The 13,056-nt window shown below is 52.9% G+C and overlaps 1 protein-coding gene across 1 annotated transcript; it reads right to left on the minus strand.

Annotated features, from left to right (window-relative positions):
- Nucleotides 1-10,341: 10,341 nt before the first annotated feature.
- Nucleotides 10,342-12,433, minus strand: LOC141407804 (putative POM121-like protein 1). The gene is given in 2 exon segments (XM_074003267.1): nt 10,342-10,708; nt 10,711-12,433. Coding segments are annotated over 2 exon segments (2,070 nt in total). The 3' UTR covers nt 10,342-10,361.
- Between the last annotated feature and the right edge of the window lie 623 nt (nt 12,434-13,056).

Raw genomic sequence — 13,056 nt, forward strand, 5'->3', positions numbered from 1 at the left:
TGATCCTGACCGCCCTTCTGGCACACGCTCTCCTGTTTGGCTTCCACAGACCTGGACTTCTCTGGTTTCTCTCTGCCCACACACTCCCTGCCCCAGGTGTCCCTGCCCCTGCCCCTGCCCCTGCCCCAGCACAGGTGACTTCATTTCTGTCCTCTCAGCTCAGCAGACTCGCTCAACTTTTGTAAAAGTCTCCACTTGGTAGCAGCTTGCTGATGACTTGTTTTAAAACTTTAATCCTAAATAACCTTTTGATACTTGAATATTTTCAAGTTTTATGCATAGTTTCTAATTTTTTTTTTTTCCCTAACAGATCCAGATACTTAATACAATGCTGGAATGTACTCTGGGGATAATCCGTGTCCTGGCAGCATTTGCTCTTCCTCTAAGCGCCTGGCCCCACTGCTCTTAGGAGTGGGGTTCCGAAGTCTGGAGAACAGGATACATGGAGGGTTAGGAAGGGGCAAGTCCTAGAGATGGAAGATTCCCTCCCAGAGCAGGTGGAGGCACAGGACCAATCGCTACCCCCTCTGCCGGCACCTGCGGGGGAGCCCAGGCATTCTTTGTAAATCCTCCTGACCACCTGGCTCAAAGAAAACGGAAGCGTGGAGGCCGCCAAGTATTTTCAAGAAATAACCCCATGAACACTGCATCACTTTTTTAGAAAGAGGGCTTTGGGGCAGAGGGAGGAGAGAAGGGAGAGCAGAGCCGAGTTTCCAGACGGTCCTGCAGGAGGAAAGGACGCAGCTGCCCAGAGGGAAGCAGGATCGAATTCAAGAGAGTGTGTGGGGTCCCTGGATGACACCAGCACCCAGTGTGGCTCTGTCTGGTGACTGCTCCCAAGGTGGAAGCAGTGGGTTTCCCCTGTGTGTCAATGGGCAGCTCCTGCTGAGCCTGCAGCTCATCGGGGAGGCTGACAGCGGGGCCGTGCACTTGACACTCCCCTCTGCTTGTGGACCTGGTGAGGCAGGGAGCAGAAAACAGAGTCATTTGAAGGTTTTCTGTCCGTGTCTGTGTGCGGTGTGGATTTTGTTGTGCTTTTTTCTTGCTGGGAGAGCACGGCCACCATTTGCAAGCAGTGTCACCCTCATGGGTGGTGAGGACAGAACAGGAGCCTCTGCTCTCTGTACCTATCTGGGCCCTGTGGGCTCCCCTGTCCTGGCTTCCATCTCTGTCTCAGTGACCATCCAGCCCTGCAAGGAAACACATCTTTCTTAGAAAAGCCAAATCCAGCCCTTGTCTCGGTCTCCTCTGGTCTCATGATGTGCATCTGTCGCCTTGAAACTGGAAACCAATCTATCAGTGTCTGTACCAATTTTTTGTTCCCTCCCCAACCTCCTTCCCCATATGACTTTATTTATGTAGGATGTGTGCTGTCTAATGATGGGATGACCACACTTTTCCATGTTCTAAAAGTGCTCCTCTCCCACAGGGCCCCAGAGCTGATGGTCGCTTTGGGTTTACAGCTCCTGCCTCAAAAGCCTGTGTGGTGGTAAAACCACCACCACAGGTGGTGCTCTCCCGCTGAAGTGGAGATTGTAGTGAGCTGAGATTACACCATTGCACTCCAGCCTGGGCAACAAGAGCAAAACTCCATCCCAAAATAAAAAAAAAAAAAGAAAAAGAAAAAAAGAGACCGGGCGTGGTGGCTTATGCCTCTAATCCTAGCACTTTGGGAGGTCGGGCGGACAGATCACGGAGATCAGGTGTTGGAGACCAGCCCGGCCAACATAGTGAAACCGAGTCTCTACTAAAAATACAAATTTAGTCAGGCATGGTGGCACGCGCCTCTAGTCCCAACTACTCAGGCAGCTGAGGCAGGAGAATCACTTGAATCAGGGAGGCAGAGGTGGTTGTGCGCCGAGATCGCGCCACTGCACTCCAGCCTGGACAACAGAAAGAGGCAGGCTCCCTCTTAAAAACAACAGCAAAAAAGAGGTAAATGGTTATGAACTTAATGCACTTTTATGCCTGTGTTCTTCAATTTGCTTAGGAAACACCCACACTTGAGAGCTAGACTGTGGTCCTGACTGTGGACATGAAATACATGGTTTCTTGCAAAAAATAGATACTGAATAATTACGATTTAGTTGAACTAGAAATCCATTCGGTTTCTTCCATATTTTTCCAAAATTTTCATCCTTTTTTTTCTTTCTTTCTTTTTTTTTTTTTTTTTTTTTTTGAGACGGAATTTCGATCTTGTCGCCCAGGCTGGAGTGCAATGGCGGATCTCAGCACTTGCTGGCAATGGCGGGAGGCTGGGGGACGCTCCTGCAGTAGGTACTGGAAGGAGAGGCGCGCACAAAAAAGACATTGTAAGAGGAGGGGTGCACAATGGCTGCAGATCCGCCAGTGGATCACTGAAGATTCCTGCTCTCCTGCTGAGGTGGAGATTGCAGTGAGCTGAGATCGCACTATTGCACTTCAGTCTGGGCAGCAAGAGCGAAACTCCGTCTACCAAAAAAAAAAAAAAAAAAAAAAAAAAAAAAAAAAAAAGAAAAAAGAGAAGAAAAGAAAAAAAGGAGGCCAGGCGTGGTGACTCATGCATCCCAGCACTTTGGGAGGTCGGGACAGGCGGATCTCGAGATCGGGAGTTGGAGACCGGCCTGGCCAACATGGTGAAACCTCACCTCTACTAAAAATATAAAAATTAGCCAGGCATGGTGGCACGCGCCTGTAGTCACAGCTACTTGGGCGGTTGAGGCAGGAGAATCATTTGAACCCGGGAGGCAGGGGTTGTGATGGACCGAGATCAGGCCACTGCACTCCAGCCTGGGCAAAAGAGTGAGACTATGTCTGGTTTTTTTGTTTTGTTTTTTTTTTTTGAGACGGAGTCTCCCTAGGCTTTCTCCTGCCTCAGCTTCTGGAGTAGCTGGGACTACAGGCGGCCGCCATCACGCCTGGCTAATTTTTTGTATTTTTACTAGAGACAGAGTTTCACCGTGTTAGCCAGGATGGTCTCGATCTCCTGACCTCATGATCCACCCGCCTCGGCCTCCCAAAGTGCTGGGATTACAGGGGCGAGCCACCGTGCCCGGCCCGGAGTTTTTTAATGATTACTCAAATCAGTCTCCTTGAGCATTTGAGGAGCAGAGTTTGTGAGGACAGCTTGGTGGGTCGGGGGAAGCCAGTGGGCCAAGAGTGCTAATTGGTTAGGGATGAAATCAAAGGGAGTTGAAACTGTCTTATTGAGCTGAGTCAGTTCCTGGGTGGGGGCCACAAGATCAGATGAGCCAGTTAATCCATCTGGATGGTGCCAGCTGATCCATCAAGTGCAGGGTCTGCAAAATTTCTCCAGCACTGATCTTAGGAGCAGGTTAGGGAGGGTCAGAATGGGGAATGCAGCATTCTCCAGGAGGGGACCCGGCTCTCCTTCTGCAATGCAGGCAAAGGCCTAGATGCCAGTGTAACCTCCCACAAGGCATGGCTTCAAGATTCCCTGACCAGAAGTGATGCTTTTTTGCCTCGGGCCCTGGGTTTGAAGCAGCCTGGCTTTCTCTCGGTAAGTGGCTGGTGTCTTAGCAGCTGCAATCTGAGCTCAGCCACCTATGCACCACCGTGGGGGAAAGAACTGCCAACACTTTCAATAAAGTTCCCTGAGACGACTTGCGTGCATGTTGATTTCATGATCAGCGCCGCTGGGAAGAACCCCTGAGCCGGTGGGGTGGGGCTGGAAGCAGCAGGTGCAGTGATGGGGCTGGGTGCCCAGGAGGCCTCAATGCTCAATCAGGCCAAGGTGGCTAAGCCCAGGCTGCAGGGAAGGCCAGCCTGGGGGGTGTGGGTGAGCACAGGCAGTGCCAGCTGGGCAGCGTTAGGACGCTGGAGCCGCAGCCATAACTCCACAGAGTGGGGCAGTCTGGTTGGGGCAGGGACCACTGTTGCTTTGGCAGAGAAAGATGATCCCCACTGGGGAGAGGCTGTTCTGACTCTGCAGGTGGGACAGGGACAGATGGCCTCCAGGGTGACCCAGCTGGTCTTCCTTTGCTGTGCTGAGCCCTGGGACAGGAAGGACTCCCACCACACACAGCCTGGGCCTGGGTTCTTACCTGTGGCCACTGCTCTGGCATGAGCCCTTCAGTCTTGGGTGGTTTCTGCTTGGTCCGGGATTTGGTGTTGCTGCTGAGTCCAGCCTTTCCACCACCTCTGTATGGGCCATAGGTATTGTTAGCCGCCTCCCGCCTTGGCTTCAGTAGCTCACCCAGCTTACAGGGGAGCTGCCCTGGGCTGGAGATGGGCGTGCACCCTGGGTCCTTTGAGTGCAGCTTGAGGAGACCCGGCCACATCCACTGGGCCACAGGTTACCCTCAGCAATGCCCACATCAGCCGTCAGCCTCAGCCTCCCCAGGAGAGCAAGGCTCACATGACAAAGGTTGCCAGTGGCCAGTGAGGTGGCTGAGCCCAGCCAGGACCTTTCTCATACTCTCAGGATGTGGCTCTGCTCATGAGCTGCCTGGTCAGCTCTCTCGGGCTGAGAGGGGCTTGTCACACGGGCCCCTGCCTGCAGTGTGACCCTTCTCAGCTTCTCTCAACAGTCCTGCCTGGGGAGTGTCACCGCCACCATGACCATTTCCCTGACACTGCGAGGGTGTGGGGACGTCCTGGGTAGAGACAGGCCCATGGCAGCTGCAGGCTCAGGGGCGCCCTGCACTGGTGGACTGGGGACCTGGCAGAGACCACACCAAGGGCTGGACAAGGGGACGAGCCTCCAGCCTGGCCTCTCCGCAGGCCTCAGCAGCCCCTCCCACAGGCAGAAGGGTCCACACTGGGTTCTGCTCTCGTTGCAAGAGCTGTGAGTGCCACGTGCTGTTCTGCCCAATCTGGTGTCTGCAGGTGAGGTGAGGGCTGCCGCTGGCCCATTTCTGAGTGTTCAGCACCTAAGGGTGACTGCACTCTCTGTCTGCTACCTTCCGGGTCCTGTTTGAAAATCAAACCCGGCCAGGCACGGTGGCTCATGCTTATAATCCCAGCACTTTGGGAGGCCGAGGTGGGCGGATCATGAGGTCAGGAGATTGAGACCATCCTGGCTAACACGGTGAAACCCCATCTCTACCAAAAATATACAAAAAATTAGCTGGGCATGGTGGCAGGCGCCTGTAGTCCCACCTACTCAGGAGGCTGAGGCAGGAGAATGGCGTGAACCCATCTCAAAAAAAGAAAAGAAAAAAGAAAATCAAACCCACGCTCACAGGACAATTTTTTTTTTTCTTTTAGAGACAGGGTCTCACTTTGTCACCTAAGCTGGAGTGCAGTGGTGCCATCATAGCTCAATGCAGCCTCCAATCCCAGGACTCAAAGGACCCTCCTGCCTCAGCCTGCCAAATAGCTTGGACTAGAGCTGTATGCCATTTGACCTGTTTTATTATGATTATTTTTATTTTGTAGACATGGGGTCTGGCTATGTTGTCCAGGCTATTCTCAAAATTCCTGGCCTCAAGCAATCCTCTCACCATGGCCTCTCAAAGGGTTGGGATTACAGGTGTAAGGAAATGCACCCAGCTCAGCCACAGAGCCCTATTGCATCTGTCTTACTAGGAGCAAGAGTTGACTGCCCCCTCATCCCCATTCCAGATGTTGGGGCTGTGTTCAGCCGAGGCCGGACCACTGGCATGACCCAGGGAGCGGGATCATTCACTGCTGCCGCAAATCTGGATCATTCCACCTTGATGAGACTTCCTCATCCAATCCCTTTACTTGACAGCAGGGAAACCAATGAGCAGAGAGCACCCCCAGCTCACTCAGGGTCTCAGAGCTGATCCATGAGCAGAGGCTGAGATCCTGGGATCTTGTACCCTAGCCTGGGCCCGGCAAGTTCGCTCCATTTCTGCTGGACAAGATGGGGCTGGACCTTGACCAGCAGCCCTGGCCCGGACATGGCTGTGCTCGTGCAGGCACCCAGGCCGAGATGCCCTGGCATCAGGCATTTTATTATTATTATTATTTTGAGATGGAGTCTCACTCTGTCACCCAGGCTGCAGTGCAGTGGTGTGATCTTGGCTCACTGCAACCTCCACCTCCCAGTTAAAGTGATTCTCCTGCCTCAGCCTTCCAAGTAGCTGGGACTACAGGCTCATGCCACCACATCTGGCTAATTTTTGTATTTTTAGTAGAGACAGGTTTCCCCGTGTTGGCCAGGCTCGTGTTGAACTCCTGACCGCAGTTGATCCACCTGCCTTGGCCTCCCAAAGTGCTAGAATTACAGGCATGAACCACTGCATCATTTAAATGTAGTGAGAGGCCGGGCGCAGTGGCTCATGCCTGTAATCTTAGTACTTTGAGAGGACGAGGAAGGCAGATCACCTGAGCCCAAGAGTTTAAGACCAGCCTGGCCAACATGGTGAAACCCTGTCTCCACAAAAAAATAGAAAAAATTATCCCTGCTTGGTGGCACATACCCGTAGTCCAAGTTACTCGGGAGGCTGATGCATGAGAATCGCTTGAACCCCAGAGGCAGAGGCTGCAGTGAGCTGACATGGTGCCACTGCACACCAGCCTGGGTGACAGAGAGAGACACTGTCTCTATATAACAAATAAATAAATGTGACCAGGCACAGTGCCTTAGGCCTGTAATCCCAACACTTTGAGAGGCCAAGGCAGGTGGATTATGAGGTCAGGAGATCGAGATCAGCCTAGTCAAGACAGTGAAACCCCATTTCTACTGAAAATACAAAAATTAGCCAGGTGCAGTGACGGGCATTTGTAATCCCAGCTACTCAGGACACTGAAGAAGGAGAATTACTTGAAGCTGGGAGGCTGAGGTTGCAGTGAGCTGAGATCATGCCACTGCACCCTAGCCTGGGCAGTGGAGCAAGAGTCCATCTCAAATAAATAAATAAGTCTATGCCTGTAATCTTAGCACTTTGGGAGGTTAAGACCGGTTGATTATCTGAGGTCAGAAGTTCGAAACCAGCCTCACCAATGTGGCAAAACCCCATCTCTACTAAAAATACAAAAATTAGCCAGGTGTTGTGATGTGCACCTGTAGTCCCAGCTACTTGGGAGGCTGGGACATGAGAATTACTTGAACCCAGGAATGGAGGTTGCAGTGAGCCGAGATTGTGCCACAGCACTTCAGCCTGGGCAACAGAGTGATACTTTGTCTCAAAAGAAATCAATAAATAAAATACAAAATTAAAAAAAAAAGATAAGTAAGATTGCAGAGTCGTGCCGCGGAAGCGTGCTGGTCCTATCCATGTAGCAAAGGCTGATTTCATACACAAATGTCACAATAACTGTTTTGTTTTGTTTTTTTCTTGAGACAGAGTCTTGCTCGGTTGCCAGGCTGGAGTGCAGTGGCGCGATCTCGGCTCACTGCAAGCTCCGCCTCCCAGGTTCTTGCCATTCTTCTGCCTCAGCCTGCCAAGTAGCTGGGACTACAGGTGCCCACCACCATGCCCAGCTAATTTTTTTGTATTTTTAGTAGAGACGGAGTTTCACCATGTTAGCCAGGATGGTCTCCATCTCCTGACCTCGTGATCTGCCTATCTCGGCCTCCTAAAGTGCTGGGATTACAGGCGTGAGCCACTGCACCCAGCCACAAGAACTTTTATACCCACCCCTGAAAGAAAGCCCTGATTGCCTTCCAAAGAAGCAGTACATGGACTGACACATGGGCTGTCCCAAACAGCTCTGGAAAGATAAACAGAAAACAGAAAATGACACGCTCAGCCCTTGAGGCCAAAATGCCCTTCCCCAGAGCAGCTGCCAGAAGACAGGGAGCAGGATCGGGTTGGGGGTCACTTCCGGGTGAGGGGAGAACGGTCAGACCCGGGGCAGGGGTGTTGGAGCCTGGTCGGCCTCACTGGAACAGAAGAGAGCTGCTTCGTGATGCTCAGCTGACTGGCAGAGCCTTGCATAACCCAAGTTCTCACGGTACAGAGAGGCCAGCCAGTGCGGGGACAAAGACAGGCACACACTGAAATGTTTCCTGGAAGACGGGGCCCAGTTGCATCTCTCAAATGGGACCAGATTGGAAGGGAGACCAGCTGCTTTGGGCAACCAAGGCCACTTCTGGGTGAGCTCCCAAACTAGACGGTGTCGAGGGCCCTGGACCTGGCAGCTGGGCTGGACATCACACAGCCCTGTATTCCACGAAATGGCATCTCAGTGCTTGTCTGGCCAGTTCTCCAGAAGAACCATCCACGGGCCACTTTTCCATTCCCCTCCTATGCACAGACTGGGCCGGGCCTGACCAGAAACTCTCCTTTAGGGTTTTCAGTCGCTGCCAAAACTTGAGCCCAGCAGTGAGGATGGGATGTTAAAATGTGACTCTGCGCCAAGCGGTGGCTCGTGCTTGTCCACCCAGTGCTTTTGGGAAGCTGAGCTGGGAGGATCAATTGAGGTCAACAGTTCAAGGCCAACCTGAGGAACAGAGATCTCTACAAAAAAAAATAAAAATAAAAAATAGCCTGCTCTGGTGATGTGCACCTGTAGTCTCAGCTACTCAGAAGGCTGAGGTGGCTTAAGCCCAGGAGTTCAAACCTGCAGCTCTGATGGTGCCACTATATTCCAACATGAAAGACAGAGTGAGACCACGTCTTGAAAGAAGGAACAAACAAACTAGGCATAGAAGAAACAGACCTGAAAATGGCCGGGCTGGGCGCAGTGCCTCATGCCTGTAATCCCAACACTTTGGGAGGCTGAGGTGGGTGGATCACCTGAGGTCAGGAGTTTGAGACTAACCTGGCCAACATGGTGAAACCCCATCTCTACTAAAAGTACAAAAATTAGCCTGGTGTGGTGGCGGGCGCCTGTAATCCCAGCTACTCGGAAGGCTGAGGCAGGAGAATGGGTGAACCACAGAGGTGGAGCTTGCAGTGAGCCGAAATCATGCCACTGCACTTTAGCCTGGGTAGCAAGAGTGAGACTCTGTCTCAAAAAACAAAAATTAAAAAAAAAATACGTGAAAACAATAAAAGCTGTATATGGCAAAGCCATAGCTAACCTACTACATAACGGGGAAAAGTTGAAAGCATTTTCCTCTGTAAACAGGAACAAGATGAGGATGCCGGTTCTCACCACTCCTATTCGACATCGCACAATCAGGCAAGAGAAAACAGTAAAAGGCATCCACATTGGAAAAGAGGACATCAAATTATCCTTGTCTGATGGAGATGTGATTTAGATCTAGAAACATGTAAAGGCTCCACCAGAAAACTCCTAGACTTGATAAATAAATTAATACAGCTATTTGCAGGATATAGAATCAACAACAACAACAGCAAAAATCAGCAGCATTTCTACACACCAATAATGGTCTGGTTGGGAAAGAATTAAGAAGGCAATCCCATTTACAATAGCAACAAAATGGAAAAACATATGCCACAGGAGAAATTTTACCAATGAGGTGAAAGATTTCTACAAGGAAAACTACAAAACACTGAGAAAATATTTAAGAGGAGAGAAAGAAATGGACAATCATTTCATGCTCATGGTAGGAATTCATAGCATTAAAATGACCACACTGCCCCAAGCAGTCTAGAGATTCAATACAACCCCGACCAAAATACCAATGTCACCACTCACAGAATTGGAAAGTCCTAAAATTCACAAAAAAGGACTAAAAAAAAAAAGAGCTCAAAGACCCAAAGTCATCCTCAGCAAAAACAGCAAAACTAGAGGCATCCCATTACACTGCAAATTACAACTACAAAATGTTTGACAAGTGCGTAGTTACCAAAATAGTATAATCCTAGCATAAAACTAGACACTTAGATCAATGGGACAGATGAGAGAACCCAGAAACACAGCCACATGTTCACAGCCAGTTGATCTTTGACAGAGCCGACAGAAACACACACTGGGGAAAGGACACCCTCTTCAATGAATGGTGCTGGGAGGGTTGGATAGCCACATGCAGAAGAATGAACCCAGACCCTTATCTCTCAGCATATACAAAAATCACCTCGAGATAGATCCAAGACTTGAATGTTAAGATACGAAACTACAAAAACACTGGAAGGAGAAAACTCTTCTGGACTTCACTCTAGGCAAGGAATTTATGACGGGCTCAAAAGCCCGATGTGGAGAAGGATGAGCTGGACGATGGCCCATTGGACGTGTGTCCAGCAGAACCCCTGACAGCTCACGAGGGAGCCTTAGAGGCCAGGTTCCTCCTTGCTGTGCCCACGCGGGAAGTGGGGTTGCTAGGGTCAGAGGCTGGCCCAGACTTGCACGTGCAGCCTGCCTTGTTTGCAGTGGCACTGGGTCCCTGACTTGCAACTGGAGGTGTCTGCTTAAATGGTCCCCCAGGGATGCGATGGAAAGTAAAGACAAAAGTGCCACCCAACAGAGTTGCTCCCTGTGCCAGTTCCTGCAGTCACCATGGATGTGCTCAGCCTGGGGGGCCCCCTGGTGTTCAGGCCCCCTCATGCCCCATTGCCATGGGTGGTGCTCGGGGCCTTTCTCTTTACCTGTTTTCTTCTGAGGGAACTCAGAGCTGGGGCTGGCTCTCTGCTCCCAAAGCCCGTGGGTGTGGCTGCAGGGCTGGAACTGGCTCCAGAAGTGCCAGGCCTTGGGCTTCTCATGCTGCCCTCCATGCTTGCAGCTGGCAAGGGGGCAGGAATCAGCGAGGTGACCTGGGCTGAGTCCTGGGAGTTGGAAGAGGTGGCAGGAAGGGGATCCGAGAAGAACAGGGGGCCTGGTGGTCTGTGTTTCTTCCCAGACACAGGAGCTGTAGAGGGAGCCTCTGCAGCAGATGCTAGGGGGGCACTGGGCCCCGGGAGTCTTAGGACTTGTGTCTCTCCTGCTGTGCATCCATATTGGGTGCTTTAGAAACAGCAGGCAGACCAGAAGCCCCTGTTGCAAGTGAAGACAAAGTGTGGGAAGGCCGTGAGGGTCTGCAGTCCCAGATGGCCTTGGCCTCACCCCGCAGTACACTGTTGATGCACTGGAATGCCGCTTCCTTCTCCAGGTCCAGGTCTTCAGCAGTGACCCGGAACCCCAGCTGTAAGGGAGGTGGCAGCATCAGAGGCTCCCCTCGCCTGCGTGGCAGCAGGGGAAACTTGCGTCTACGAGGCCTAGAGGCCTGGGATCTGGGGGAGCCAGTCCTGGGGGCGAATGTCTGCCCTGGTGTTGTATCTGCCACCTTTTCACACTGGGTGTGACCCGAAGAGGCAGCCTGAGGCCTGGCCTCACTCACTGTCTTTGAGGAACTGAGGGTCAGCTGGCAGTGGGATGAGGCTGGCCCCCCCATCCTCCTCCGCTTTAGCCATGGGAAGCCTCCCGTGGAGCTGTAGGAGCTCGAGATGGCATTGCGTTTGGGACACGAGCTCATGCAGGAGGTCTGGGATCTCTGGTTATATCTGACTTCTGACCTCTGGGAACCTGCTGCACCTGTGGTTGAGGCCCGGAAATGTGAAGGGCCTCCATCCACTCCACTCAGTAGGGACCCTGACGTGGGGGTCAAAGTGGGGGGGGGAGGGGCCGCTGCAGCAGCTGCAGGAGCAGAAGTGCCAGGCCTTGGGCTTCTCATGCCCCCATCCATGCTTGCAGCTGGCAAGGGGGCAGGAATCAGCGAGGTGACCTGGGCTGGGTCCTGGGAGTGGGAAGAAGTGGCAGGAAGGGGATCTGAGAAGGAGAACAGGGGGCCTGGTGGTCTGTGCTTCTTCCTAGACACAGGAGCTGTAGAGGGAGCCTCTGCAACAGATGCTAGGGGAGCCACTGGGCCCCGGGAGTCTTGGGACTTGTCTCTCTCCTGCTGTGCATCCATCCTGGGTGCTTTAGAAACAGCAGGGAGACCAGAAGCCCCTGTTGCAAGTGAAGACAAAGCGTGGGAAGGCTGTGAGGGTCTGCAGTCCCAGATGGCCTTGGCCTCACCCCGCAGTACACTGTTGATGCACTGGAATGCCGCCTCCTTCTCCAGGTCCAGGTCTTCAGCAGTGACCCGGAACCCCAGCTCTAATGGAGGTGGCAGCATCAGAGGCTCCCCTCGCCTGCGTGGCAGCAGGGGAAACTTGCGTCTACGGGGCCTAGAGGTCTGGGATCTGGGGGAGCCAGTCCTGGGGGTGAGTGTCTGCCCTGGTGTTGTATCTGCTGCCTTTTCACACTGGGTGTGACCCGAAGGGACAGCCTGAGGCCTGGCCTCACTCACTGTCTTTGAGGAACTGAGGGTCAGCTGGCAGTGGGATGAGGCTGGCCCCCCCATCCTCCTCCGCTTTAGCCATGGGAAGCCTCCCGTGGAGCTGTAGGAGCTCGAGATGGCATTGCGTTTGGTGCACGAGCTCGTCCAGGAGGTCTGGGATGTCTGCTTATATCTGACTTCTGACCTCTGGGCATGGAGGTCTCTCTGCAGTGGCCCAGGCCTGGGCACAAAGGGAGAGAGGCCTCCATTGTCCCGCAGGGGCTGAAATGCAGACCGTGCATCCCCGGTGACCATGGGGACCCTTCTCTGATCATCAGGATTCTCTTGGACTCTGGGGTCCTTGTCCTGCTCAGGCATCCTTGCCCCGCTCTCCTTGAGGTCCCCTCAACAAGATCTTCCCTGGACACGAGTCTGGGGACAGCCAGGTGTTGTGGGCCCCAAAGGGGTGACTCCCTGCTCCTGGCCCCACAGAGATTCCTTGTGCTCAGTGCAGGGGCTGAGCTGCAGGACTCTCTGGAATTTGGAGCACACAGCACTGGCTTGCTGTGGTACCTGTACAATCAAATTGAAGGCAGGATCACCAGGAACGAACGCAGGGCTTGAAGGATCACGGAAAACCTTCTTGGAGTTGTCTTGACACCACTGATGCCAAGTGTCTGGATACTTGTAGGATGGCCTGCCACTCCGTCCAGGGACAGGAGCAACGGGGAGATCCCACAAGCAAAGTGAACTGGGGGATGGGTTGAACGGGCTCCAGGCAACTGAGCCCTACTGGCAGGGTCCTCAGCCGCAGGCCGGGACAGGAATAAGGGGCACAGAGTGCCCAGGTAACCGCTCCTGGGAGCAGTGGGGAACCGTCCAACGCTTGAACTCTCGAGAGCTGGGCTCTGAGGTCCTCGTCGAGCTGCCAACTCGGCCGAAGGCTAAGCGAGCAGTTTCTTCTGTTGCCGGGCAACGCGCCTTTTAAACCTGAGGGAGTG

Source organism: Macaca fascicularis, chromosome 10 (genome assembly GCF_037993035.2).
Source record: "Macaca fascicularis isolate 582-1 chromosome 10, T2T-MFA8v1.1".
Lineage (NCBI taxonomy): Eukaryota > Metazoa > Chordata > Mammalia > Primates > Cercopithecidae > Macaca > Macaca fascicularis.